The sequence below is a fragment of the Rhinichthys klamathensis genome, unplaced genomic scaffold (assembly GCF_029890125.1).
Source record: "Rhinichthys klamathensis goyatoka isolate OS25496 unplaced genomic scaffold, OSU_Roscu_1.1 h1tg000398l_1, whole genome shotgun sequence".
NCBI classification, from domain to species: domain Eukaryota; kingdom Metazoa; phylum Chordata; class Actinopteri; order Cypriniformes; family Leuciscidae; genus Rhinichthys; species Rhinichthys klamathensis.
The window spans coordinates 348,198-360,610 of NW_026606900.1; the positions used below are offsets into that span (position 1 = coordinate 348,198).

Here is a 12,413-nt window from a genome sequence, read left to right on the forward strand (position 1 = left end):
ATAAAATATATATGTATAAAAAATAAAAATGTATATAAAATTGTAAATCATAGTAATGACATAAAAAAGTCGACATGGTGACACAAAAAGTCCCAGCTACGAAATAAAAAATCATAATTATGACAGTCATAATTATCAATCAATAGATAATAATTGCTTTAATGAGCTCATTGTTTTTGTCTAATTGAATATATGATGTTAGCTAACTGCATGACTTGTATTATCTGTACATAGAACTGTACATTTCTGACTTATGGATATTACTTTGACAAAGTCACCTCTTATAACAGATTACTCTAAATTGTAATGTAAAAACATGCATTTTGTGCTTTGAAACAACATTTATTGTCAAAAACGCTATACAAATAAATGTCAATTATGAAAAAGTCAATTATGACAAATATATTATTTTATTTTTTATCTTATAAGATAAAAGTGACATAAAATGTCAAAGTCATACTGTCATATTTAGACTTTTTATTGCATAATTATGAATTAGTATCGCACAATTTTCTACTTTTTGTCTCAGAATTATGACTTAGTATATCATGATTTTACATAATGACTTTGCATCATAAATATGATTTATCAAAGTTTTGAGGCAGAAATGGGCTTCCATTGTATGGACAAAAATATTCTTCTAAAAAGACATGAGGGTGAATAGACGATTAATGAACTATCCCTTTAAAAGTAAATGTCCGAGCTTTTGGAGCACCAGATATTCAGGCTCAGAATCTCAAAAGTACAAAGACTGATACAGTTCTGGAACTGTAATTCTGATTTTATTTCAGCTTTTAGTGCATGTGTCAGATAAAAGACAAGTTATAAGTTTGTAGATGGTTCCAGGGATTAATTATTCATCATTTAAATTCCCAGTTAGGAAAATTCAGTTGAATAGTTGATTATTACACCATTTTACAGTTGCTGTTAGTACTCTTTTTTACTTGAGAAGTCCTATAAATATTACAATTCAAAAGAGAGAATTTCAGCAAGTATTGTTTTTAGGCTAAACACAGACTCAACAAATGTTTCCTGAGGATGTGGACTGATAAATTGAGCTTGTGCAAATGAATAATCTCTAGTGTTTCTCTGCAATCTGTGAGGATGACATCATGGAACAGTTACATGTGTGTGTAATGCTGAACTCATTCTCTGGGGACGGTTACGCAAGATAAAACTCTGAGAGTTCTCACTGTTCTAGTGAGAATATTTATTTTATTGTTCAATATTATTTATTTTGTTATTTACACTTAAAAACACATTTAAACCCAACAAAATATTTATATAAAATATAACCAACACACAACATCACCAGCTCTGAGTTTGACTCAGTAAGTCTGTGCGTTGGGCTCTAATAGGTGTGTAGCATGCATGTCTCTGGTCATGTTGTTTTTCTCTCTGAGTTTGGATTGTAGTAACGTGTGCTCCACCACTCCCATCCGAACATCCATCTGCTCAATCTCCTGCTTCAGCTTGGTCAAACTCTGACGGATCTTCACCACTGGAGCTGCATCACAAAACACATGGACAAGCATAAACTCCAGCTCACATAAACAAACGGCACCATCAGTAGGGGGAAAGAGTGTTTGTTGTGCGTGCGGTTTACCTCCATCAGACATGCTGCTGCCTTTCTCTTCCATTTCCTGTTTCACTTTCTCTAGCTCCTCACTGATCTTAAGCACAAATATATATATACATTATTTGAATATTGTGTGGCTACGTGGACATAGTAAGGCTGTGTACATTCATTTATTAAAAACACTGAGGCTTTTTAATTTTAATTAACCAAAAGATGGTCAAATCATTGTAATGCTAATATTCTGTGACTCTTGCAATAGCGTTGTTTTTTTAGACTCACCTCAGCCAGAATCCTGGTTCTCTCTGTGACGCCTCCACTGGCCTGCTGATAAAGCTCTTTTACCTGACGAACAAAAACACATGTGTTTGACCACCCTGTGTTTTGATTGGTTGAGGGTAACATGCGTTTGACCATCCTGTGTTTGACTGGTTGAGGGTAAGTAATACATTTTGGGGTTTTGATTGGTCAAGATGTTCACCTTGTTGAGCTGTGCTTGTGCTTGGCGGTATTCTGAAATGAGATGCTCGAGCTGAGTATTGAGATATTTCTCACGACTGCTCACTTTCTCCAGAGTTTTACTGATGTCCTCCCTCAGCTTAAACAGACAACCCTGAAAACACACACACACATATATATATATATATATATATATATATATATATATATATATATATATATATATATATAGGTTTAATATTTCACATTATTGTCTATTTTAAAATTATTTTTAAGAACATCTGTTATGGATGGATGACCTTGGCGTCGTGCAAGGACGTGTTGATGCCATCTTGATGTTGATGCATTTGATCAAGGTGAATCCTCCAATCCTGAAACACAGTAACCTGTTACTCCATATTCAGCCAATCAGAGTCTCTCCATCACCATGCAGGTGAGATACAGCGATTAAAGGTTGAGGAATTTGAAACCTTGTTGTCGGTGCGGATGGTGACTTTAAGTTGTGGAAGAACTCGCTCCACCTCTAGATTCCACTCAGCAGCATCAACATCTGACTCCAGAACCACTGCAGGCCTTGAACCACTGAGCTCCTAAACACACATATATCTACCAGTTGACTTTTACTGTACATCCTGGGTAAAATGTTATGTACTAGTTCTTTAAGTTATTAATAAAAATCCCTCCTAACTAGTATAAAAGACTGGGCTTTTCATGCTTTGTAGCACACACACAAATATAACCTCTCATATGGAACAACTTACAATCTCCAAAAAAAGAAAGTCATTACTACTTTCACGTTTATATTATATGTAAGGGATAATCCACGGCTAGCTGTGCATCAAATTATTTTAATGCACGGCGTGGAGTCCATTCAAATCATTTAATGCACAGCTAGCCGTGGATTTCCCGCTTATACCATGGTCATTTGCCAGCATTGACAAGTTAAAGATGTTAATGATGTTTGCAGCACAATATTATATTATTATAAGAGTAAAAATGAGGGTTATTTTTGTGTTACGGATCATTAGCATTCTGCTTGCTTTAAATAAGACACAGAGATGAAGCAGTGTTGTAAGATCACATTTATTTGAATGAATGAATTAGCATTTATTTAAATTAATTATCGAGAGAGAGAGAGAGAGAGAGAGAGAGAGAGAGAGAGAGAGAGAGAGAGAGAGAGAGAGAGAGAGAGAGAGAGAGAGAGAGAGAGAGAGAGAGAGAAATTTAATGCTGAGAAATACTGTAGCGATTCAGTAGTGGAGCTTTTTTATTATTAAAATTTGCGGGCAGTGATACGTTTCTGTGTGCAGCGCGATCTCCGATCTCAATGTGCAAGTGATTGTGTGTGTGCTACAATGAAAACAGCGCATTGATATAGAACGGTAATTAAACTGACTGGAATTACCTGTGCATTACCTGTTTTAATGCACACCTTCCAGCCAATCAGAATTGAGAATTCAGAAAGACCATATAGTATAATACTATATAAATTGCACATGCCAATATTTCATATAAAACTCACACTCTGATTGGTTCTGGTCTTCAGTGCATCTAAATCAAGTCCGTCCTCTTCCTCATACTCCTCATCCTCCTGCTGAAGATCCACATTTTTAATGAGTGTATGTGTGATTCACTTTACACATGAGTTTGTGTGTGTGTGTGATTCACTGTCACTGTCACTGAGCTAGATTACTCAATCCAATTTACAACAGTGAAAAAAACTGCTAACAGGAGAGCGTGACAGATAGCAGCAGTAACTCAGGAAGGGAAAGCTTAGCTTAGAATAAAGTTTAAGTGTGACTCACTGTCATCTCTTCTTCCACTTTACTGAGTGTGAGCTCAGCATCATCTTCCTGCACACAATCATCTTCCACCTCCACAGATGGGTACAGAGGCCTGATAAAGAGAAAACACCAGCTGTGTTATTGTGTGTGTGTATAGTGGGAACAGAAAGTTTGTGAACCCTGGAGAAATTTGTGGTCCTACAACAACAAGATTGATATTAAAACTAAAGTAGCAAAGAACATCATCCCAACCTGCATTCAGCTCACGTATATGTATATGTGTACCTGTTCCAGATGAATCCTTTACTCTTTAGTGCTTTTTCTACCAGCTGGTCTAGAACATTACAGACATGCTCTCCAGATCCAGACTTCAGCTTAGATGGGGGGAAATCAACCTGGCCACCCTATAAGCACACACACATTCACACACATACAGTGATAATCATGAAACCCAAATGCATCTACGCAAACTTTTGAGGGTGTCATCACTGTGATAATGTCTGACCAGGGCACGCAGCTCAGACAGGATGTTGGAGACGGTGGCATTGGGGTCGTCGTACTCCTGCGGTGCATCAAACGGCCGTCCACACAGGGAAATCAACCAGGCGGCAATTACACTGAACATATAGAACTGCTCTCCGGGATTTGACAACACGTGAGGGCTAGAGACAAAATAATGCCTGAAAAATGGAGAAAACATGTATTTGAACAAATCTGTTTGAGAAGAAACACTGAACCAGTATACAGATTTAATTGATTTTGAATTGATTTCTAGAATTTTACCTAAAAGTAACCCATGTCATGTCAGATTGCAATTGCTTCAGATGTTCTAGTACTAGACACAAATTCTTTTTATTTTTATTTTATTTATTTAAGTTTACTCTTAATAAGTTTATAAGTCTCTATGAGGACAAGATTAAAATATACAATGTGATTTAGCCTAGATTTTATTATTAGATAATTCTTCACAGATAGCAAATTAGTATTGGGCGGAATCTAGTTGAATTTCGGCTGTGAGTTTAGATCCATGCCAGAAGCAGACCAAAACTCACCCACAACTTCTTCCATGCCCCCAGAAATCAGCCATAACTGGCCCACCCACAACAGTGCCAGAATCCCCAGATGTCAGCCAGAAAAGAGCCAAACTGCCACCACCTTAACCCCCCAGAACTCACCCACAACTGGGCCAATATTATGGATATTATTATTAATATTAGCCAGAAATAATATTCATATATTGTGAAATGTATATAAAAAACAGAAACCAAGCAAATGCAAAGAATGACGAGTTTTAATGATGCTGACAAAAAAAAACTCAAATCTCAAGCAGATAACAGCAAATTAAAACAATGTGAGAATGTGTCAAGAATAAATACACAAAATAATGCACAAATAGCATAAACCAAAATAAATTTGTTACATAGCCTAAGTGACAATGAAAAAAGTAACTGTTATATACTATTGCTGCCTTTACGTGCTATTGGAAATTTCCTACTTTCCAGTTGTGATTATTCCGAGTTCATAGCATTCAAATTTTAACTTGAGAGGGCGTTCATGTCCAATTTTTAAACTAGGAAACTAACGTTAATAGTTTTTACGATAATTCCGATAGCACGTGAAGGCAGCATATAAAACATGATCATGCCTTATAATCCACATATAAAGTAGCGATTCTGAATCTATCACCTGGACAGAGGTTTGATGTTGTGTTTGTCCAGAACCTGCTGCTCATAATCCAGAACTTTGAGTTTATCCAGCAGATCCTCCATTAGCACGAACGTCTGATGGACCGAACCGGGTCCGCGCTCTTCCTCCTCCGCCATCCCTCTCTCTCTCACTGTTCACATTCAAAAAGCTTTATTGGCAAGACAAAAGGGGTTTAAAGCTTAATTACACATTATAGCTATGTATACACACATATTTATCCTACTCTGTGTATTTTTGTCAGGTCGTTTCCCGCAGGCGGCAGGCTAACGTTACATAGGGACTCAGGATGTTGTAGTTACTGTCGCCAAGAATGACGTCAGACACGATGATGGCCATGATAGGAAACAAAATAATAGTACTGAATAGTGACGGATGATAATAAACAATGAGCAATAATGAATGATATAACATATGTGACTTGTAAATAAAACGGTAATAGCAAGCCAAGACTCTTAATATGACTGTTTGACTGAACGTTTTGTGCAAGAATCTCATAGTGCTGCCACGCGCTGGAGCGGAGAAGAAACGGTGCTACTACAGACAAGGTTATGCTTGTATTCTTATCTCTCTACATTCCTGTCTGATCCATGAATAGACACATAGTCAAAGTTTAAGAAATGCTTATCTATTTATTTTATTTATTTTTTACCATACATTATCGTGCAAACGTGTTTTAATGTTAAAAGAAAAGTCTCTTCTGCTCACCAAAGCTGTATTTATTTGACCCAAAATAGAGCAATATTCAGCAATATTTTAATTTAAAATAAATGTTTTCTATTTGATTATATTTTAAAAATGCAATTTATTTCTGTGATGGCAAAGCATCATTACTCCAGTCTTCAGTGTCACGTGATTCTTCAGAAATCATTCTAATGCTGATTTGCTGCTCAAGAAACATTTAATATTATTATCAATGTTGAAAACCTTTTTTGCTGAATAGACAGTTCAAAAGAACAGCATTTATCTGAAATAGAAAGCTTTTGTAACATTATAAATGTCGTTACTTTTGAACAATTTAATCCACCCTGCGGCTGAATGCAAGTATTTATTTCTTTAATTTCTTTATTTTAACTATTATTATTCTAACTAACCCCAAAATTTTGAATGGTAGTGTATAGTGTTACAAAAATTCAGCTTTGCCAACACAGGAAAAAAATACATATTCAATTATATTCAAATAAAAAAAAGGTTAATATCACTGTTTGTGCTGTATTTATGATCAAATAAATGCAGCCTTGGTGAGCATAAGTGACTTATGAAACATGAATAAATCTTAATAATGTATAACTTTGGAACGGTGGTGTAGCCTATATATTTATTATGAAGGAAAAAAAAAAGAATAGATACATACTGTTCAAAAGTTTGGGCTCAGTAATGTTTTTGAAAAAAGTCTCTTAGGCTGTATTTATTAAAAATACAATAAAAATAGTAATATTGTGAATTATTATTGGAATTTCAAATAACTTTCTATTTTAATATAGTTAAAAATTGAATTTATTCGTATGCAAAGCTGAATTCTCATTATGTGAAACATGATACATGTGTACTTCAGTGTCACATGATAAATTATTATAATATGCTGATTTGGTGCTCAAACATTATCAATGTTGAAAATGGTTGTAATAATTTTGTGAAAACCATGATGCATTTTTTTTCAAGGTTTTTTTGATGAATAGAAAGTTTGAAAATAGTTTTTTTATTATAAAAGTATTTATTGTCACTTCTGATTAAGTTAAAATGCCTCATTGCTAAATATAGATGAATACAATTTCTTAAAAATCTTATTGACCCTAAACTTTTGAAAAGTTGTGTATATTATATACTATTACTTATTTTTCTTTCACACACACACACACACACATTTACATCAGAAAAAAATATTTGAGTGAAAAGCTTAACTGAAAAATTAGAATGCTTGTATTCTGTTTCTTAGATAAACCGTGAGTCAGAGTATGCTTTATGTTGGGTTACTATGAGCTGGGCAGAGTCGCTCAGCTGTTGAGATTAATTCCAAGAGATCTTTTTTTGGCTGATGGGTCAATCTTTCTTTCACTCTGCCAGTCTCTGTCTCTATGATGTTGGCGTGTGTATGAACATGAATGTTTGGAGATTCAAATGTTCTCTGGCCTTCTGAGGTTCAGTCCCCGCAGCGTAACTACCAGTGTGTTGGACAGAGTCATCTGCTCTTTACATGGTAATCAAAACACAAATTGCAAATGAGTAAAAGGACACATTAGACAGGATATGTTTTCACATTTTAATACATTTCACATGTGGCTTATGGTAACAGAAATGACACAAACATTAATAGTGCTAGCACTATTAATTAATTTGGCTACCCAACACACATACTCATACACTCTCACATTTTGGAGCACATTTTATGAAAAATTCTCCTCTTTCTTCCACTTCCAATTACTTCCTCTGCATTTTATCTGTTTTGTTCCATCCATTTCTCCACAGTTTCTATGGTGAATTTCCTTTTTCAGTCATCTTGAATACGAGTCGCCCCCTCTTCTGATACTGGACCCTCCCTCTTGATCTCGGTAACCACCTCTGTGTATGTCACATCTGGGCTGGGCTTCCTGCCTTTGGGAGGAGTCACAGCTGGCTCCCCCTCTGCACCTTCCTGGCCCTCAGCGACAGTGCGTTCCTTCTTCAGTTTGATTTTGAACGATTCTTTAGTGGGTGCTTTCTTAGCAATGTTTTCCTTCAGCCTCTCGCTGCTCTGACGCATCTTCTCTCGCTGCTCGGGGGGCACGATCTTCTCACCAAAGGTGTTGAATTTGGTTCCAAGCGTTTGGCCCGTCTTACTCAGGCTCTCCTTGGTCTTGCTTAGGTTTTCCCGCGTCTTATCGCGGGTCTTGCTCATGTTCTCTTTGGAGAACGCAGCTTTGATGTTCTCAATGCCTTTCAAGCCGCTCTGTTTCAGACGTGCGCCCCGGGATGACTCCGCCTCCTCTACCACCATGTACTCTTCATCAGATGATAGGTCAGCAGGGATCTCATACTCATCTGGCTCCACCTCCAAGTTAGCAAGCCCTGCACCCTTGGGAGTCTTGGTGACAGCAACAGAGGGAACTTCAGTTTCACCCTGCGGTGACACACAGGAGAGACTATTATTCACTAGAAAACACACTCTTTACCCACTCCTAGAAGGTCATGGAGAAGAACTCCGATTTGTTATGCTTTCTTGCAACAATGTCAAACTCAACAAGATGCAAGAGTCATTATGCTGATTACCTAACATCAATTTCAATATTAACATATTTGGATTTAATTATTTATTAAAGAGTTAGATAACCCAAAAATGCCAATTCTGTCATGAATTACTCTTTCGTCTTTCGTTCATCTCTGGAACACAAATGAACACAAAATGAAACCTGAGACCTTTCGTCCCTCCATTGACAGCCTTCGCAACTACCACTTTCAAGCCTCAGAAAGATAAGGCATCATAAAAGTATTCCATGTGGCCCATGTGGTTTAACCTCAGTTTTATGAAGTGATGCGAGTGCTTTGTTTGTGCAAAAAACAAAAAAAACAAAACATAACTTACCCCTTTATTTACAAAGTATTAATATCTAACGTGCGTTCATGAGAGCACCACGACGCATGCGTGTTGTGTGGACCCGAGAGCAGACATTGTTGCGTGAACGCACATTGGAGATTTTGTAAATAAAGTGGTAAACAAGTGTTTTGTGCAAACAAAGCACTTGAGTCGCTTCATAAAATTGAGGTTAAACCACTAAATTCATATGGATTACTTTAAAAATGTCTTTACTACCTTTCTGGGGCTTGAACGTGGTAGATGCATAGGCTGTCAAAGGAGGGACAGAAAGATCTCAGATTTCATTTTGTGTCCATTTGTGTTCTGAAGATGAACGAAAGTCTTACGGTTTTGAACGACATGAGGGTGAGTAATTAATGACAGAATTTTCATTTTTGGGTAAACCCTTTAAGATTTAAATGCAAATTTCTATTTAGATGTATTACATTAAAGCATAAATATGAATGTTGAGCTTTAGCTCTCTTGCTCTTACCAAAACAATAACAGACAGCCTACATTTCAGGTGTTGGGTGTAAAATGTTGGTTCAGTTACAGAATACAACTCTTAAAGGGATTGTTCACTTAAAATGTTTAAATTGTGTCATCAATTACTAGAAGAATATTTTAGTTTGAAGAATATTTTTAACTGTTTTGCCCATATAATGAAAGTCAGTGGAGTCCAAAACAACATTAGACCCCAATGACTTTCATTGTAAGGAAAAAAAAATCTTCTTGGAACGACATGAAGGTAAGTAAATGATGACAGAATTTAAATTTTTGTCTGAATTATCCCGTTAGGTAAAATTTTACTCATATAGGTTTAGCTGGACACTTTTTATAAAACGGATAGTTCCGGTCCTTGATTCTGATTAGTTAAGCAGCGTTCAAATCTGTTGTAAATTACAAACATACATCTCCAATCCACATCGTGCCTAACAGCATCCCTTAGCTGTTCTAAATTCACTGTAAACCACGTCAATGTAAGTCAGACAATCTCATCCTGTTTAAGTGGGTGGTTCTTGGTCATCACAAGCAAAGTGGACTAGATTTTATGCCAGTCTAAAGTCTGCTTACTTGAGACTACCCTTCTCAAGAGACATTTTTTCAGTCTGTAAGAATGGATGTCTATGTATGTGTATGAATAAACTCCCTATACAGGGAATAGCCTTAAAGAGTCTCTTCAGCTGTGTTCAGCAGCTCTATATAAGGAAAGCCCAAAATAACTACTCACAAACACACTCTCATACACACACACACACACACACACACACACACACACACACACACACACACACACACACACACACACACACACACACACACTAACAGCCTAATTTAGACAAATTTGTAACACATTTTCTCTAATTATTTATTCTGTATATTGAAGGAGGTGTGAGGAGTCGAATAGACAATTTGCCAGCATTTGTGCTATGCCAATAAGAATAATTGAACATAATTTGTGTCCATCCCTAACAGCACGTTTAGGATTGGGGGCACCAAATGTAATAGTTTAAGAATAGATCATTGATAAACCACATTGGACTACAACTACTAATCTGTATCTGTGGTGGTTGAGGTCCAGTATCACTCTTGAATGAACATATCAAAAATATCTTTATTGTCATCTGACACACTAACATAAATAGGTAGCCAATCAGCTCTAGAAAGGAAATTCTCAAGTGCTCTATTGCTAATTCAGCAGGTGTCATTGTGAGATTACAGAGCCAACCTGCTGTTAAATGCCAAAAGGATTGAGCTTCACCATCAATCACCCAAAAAGTTTTATCACATTTACAGTTTGGTGAATTTTCACGAGTGAAATCCAATCACTTCAATAGGAATTCAAGTAATCAGGAATTTTGTATGAAGACGAAAGATTTCACAACAGGTTCAAGTTGTTGACCAACAAAAAGCTGCTTTGTTTGAAGGTGACTTCTGTGTGAGCTGTGCTTCATAAAGTGCTAAATTATTGACAATAGACAATGGACCTTTTTTGCCTGTGGAATTTCACCAAAATGTCGCTAATGTGACCGCACCTTAACACGCATGCAGTGGTTAGCAATGGGTTTACCTGGTAGATAACAACCCTGAACTTGTTGCGTGTGAGAAGCTCATCCTGTGTAGTTTCCACCTTCTTCACACGCACGTTCTGTTTCTCCACACGTGAACGGACTTCTTTAACGTGCGTGCTCACGCGACGGGCTTTCTGCAGCAGTTTGTCAACGGTTGTTGCTGTGGCGCCATGGTCACGAGCCAGTTTAATAAGCTCGGATTGGACAGCGCTCACAGAGCTTTCGAGCTGCTGCTGTCGCTCCTCCATGCGCTGCTGGCTCGCCTGGACACCATCGATGATCGTAGACACGCGTTCCAGCAGAGAGAGAATCGACAGGGCCGAGACCGGCTGCCCGGATTCATCCTCGACCCCCAACATGACATCTCCTCTCTTTTCCATCTCTGATTCTCCTTTTCACCGTCCCTGAAAGTAAAGCTACCGGGCCAGAGATGGGTAAGGGGCCAGGTGGAATCAAACACACAGTAGAGAGTAACTGACACTCCAAGAGAGAGACTCCAATGGAATCTGACAAACTCCACCCCTGTTCACACACACAGATATAAATGCATGGATATAAATACAACTGTAAGGGGATACTAAGACATTTTTGGAAGCTGTATCACAGAAGCGTTGGAAAGCCCCATTAATTCATACATTCCAGTATCGTGTGCATGTGTTATGGTGGCTTATATGATATGCACAATATGTGTTGCTTTCTCAGCTCTGAAATATCTAAAATGACAGTGGCATTGATCTAGAGCGCAAATGTGTGTGTTTGTGTGGTGAGGTGGACTTACTTTTATAAATCTGCCCCCCTGTGGCATACCGTTAACTCAACTGAAGCCAACAGCTGAGGAACGCACACACACACACAGTGTAAACTGACCTTGGAGGGGTTTCACATTGGTGTTTTGACCTCTGACCTCACATTAAAGGCATACGAAAACTGCATCTCCCAGCATGCACTTTTTTGTCACTGAGGAAAATACACTAGTACTTTAAGAAAAACACTAAAGACATGACATTTTCCTTAAAACTCACTTTAGTATACATTTTTACTGAGTTTAAACAGATTTGACATGCAAACTTTCACAGGCCTTCACATAATATAAAGTCACTGATTTACAAACTGATTTATAAGACTGATAAACACACAGCCTCTCACAGTCACATACTGATGACCTTCTTTATGAGAATTCAGTTGTAAGAGGTTTGGATTGCTTGGTTTTGAATTGTGCTAAAACACAGCTGCTTTTATCTCCTTTTTGCTCTGTTTCCAAAATGAAA

The 12,413-nt window shown here is 37.2% G+C and overlaps 3 protein-coding genes across 5 annotated transcripts in view; all 3 read right to left on the reverse strand.

Moving 5' to 3' along the window:
- The window catches only part of vcpip1 (valosin containing protein (p97)/p47 complex interacting protein 1), a 290,019-nt gene that overhangs the window by 198,948 nt on the left and 78,658 nt on the right, over nucleotides 1-12,413 (reverse strand). The window lies entirely within an intron of this gene.
- On the reverse strand, nucleotides 1,196-5,905 carry ift57 (intraflagellar transport 57 homolog (Chlamydomonas)). 3 transcript variants are annotated; one of them, XM_056234559.1, is made up of 12 exons: nucleotides 5,737-5,905; nucleotides 5,506-5,656; nucleotides 4,325-4,499; nucleotides 4,105-4,223; nucleotides 3,841-3,931; nucleotides 3,558-3,629; nucleotides 2,506-2,625; nucleotides 2,335-2,406; nucleotides 2,058-2,189; nucleotides 1,859-1,921; nucleotides 1,607-1,673; nucleotides 1,196-1,507 (listed from the first exon to the last, which is right to left on the reverse strand). In XM_056234559.1, exons 2-12 carry the CDS (start codon nucleotides 5,640-5,642, stop codon nucleotides 1,329-1,331), a joined length of 1,227 nt encoding a protein of 408 aa, XP_056090534.1. In that variant the 5' UTR covers nucleotides 5,643-5,656; nucleotides 5,737-5,905; the 3' UTR covers nucleotides 1,196-1,328. The 3 variants fall into 3 exon arrangements, with proteins under 3 accessions (XP_056090534.1, XP_056090532.1, XP_056090533.1); XM_056234557.1 differs by having other exon boundaries at nucleotides 5,750-5,904; XM_056234558.1 differs by having other exon boundaries at nucleotides 5,506-5,904.
- cavin4a (caveolae associated protein 4a) lies at nucleotides 7,770-11,647 on the reverse strand. Its single transcript, XM_056234563.1, has 2 exons — nucleotides 11,145-11,647; nucleotides 7,770-8,620 (listed from the first exon to the last, which is right to left on the reverse strand). Exons 1-2 carry the CDS (start codon nucleotides 11,523-11,525, stop codon nucleotides 8,012-8,014), a joined length of 990 nt encoding a protein of 329 aa, XP_056090538.1. The 5' UTR covers nucleotides 11,526-11,647; the 3' UTR covers nucleotides 7,770-8,011.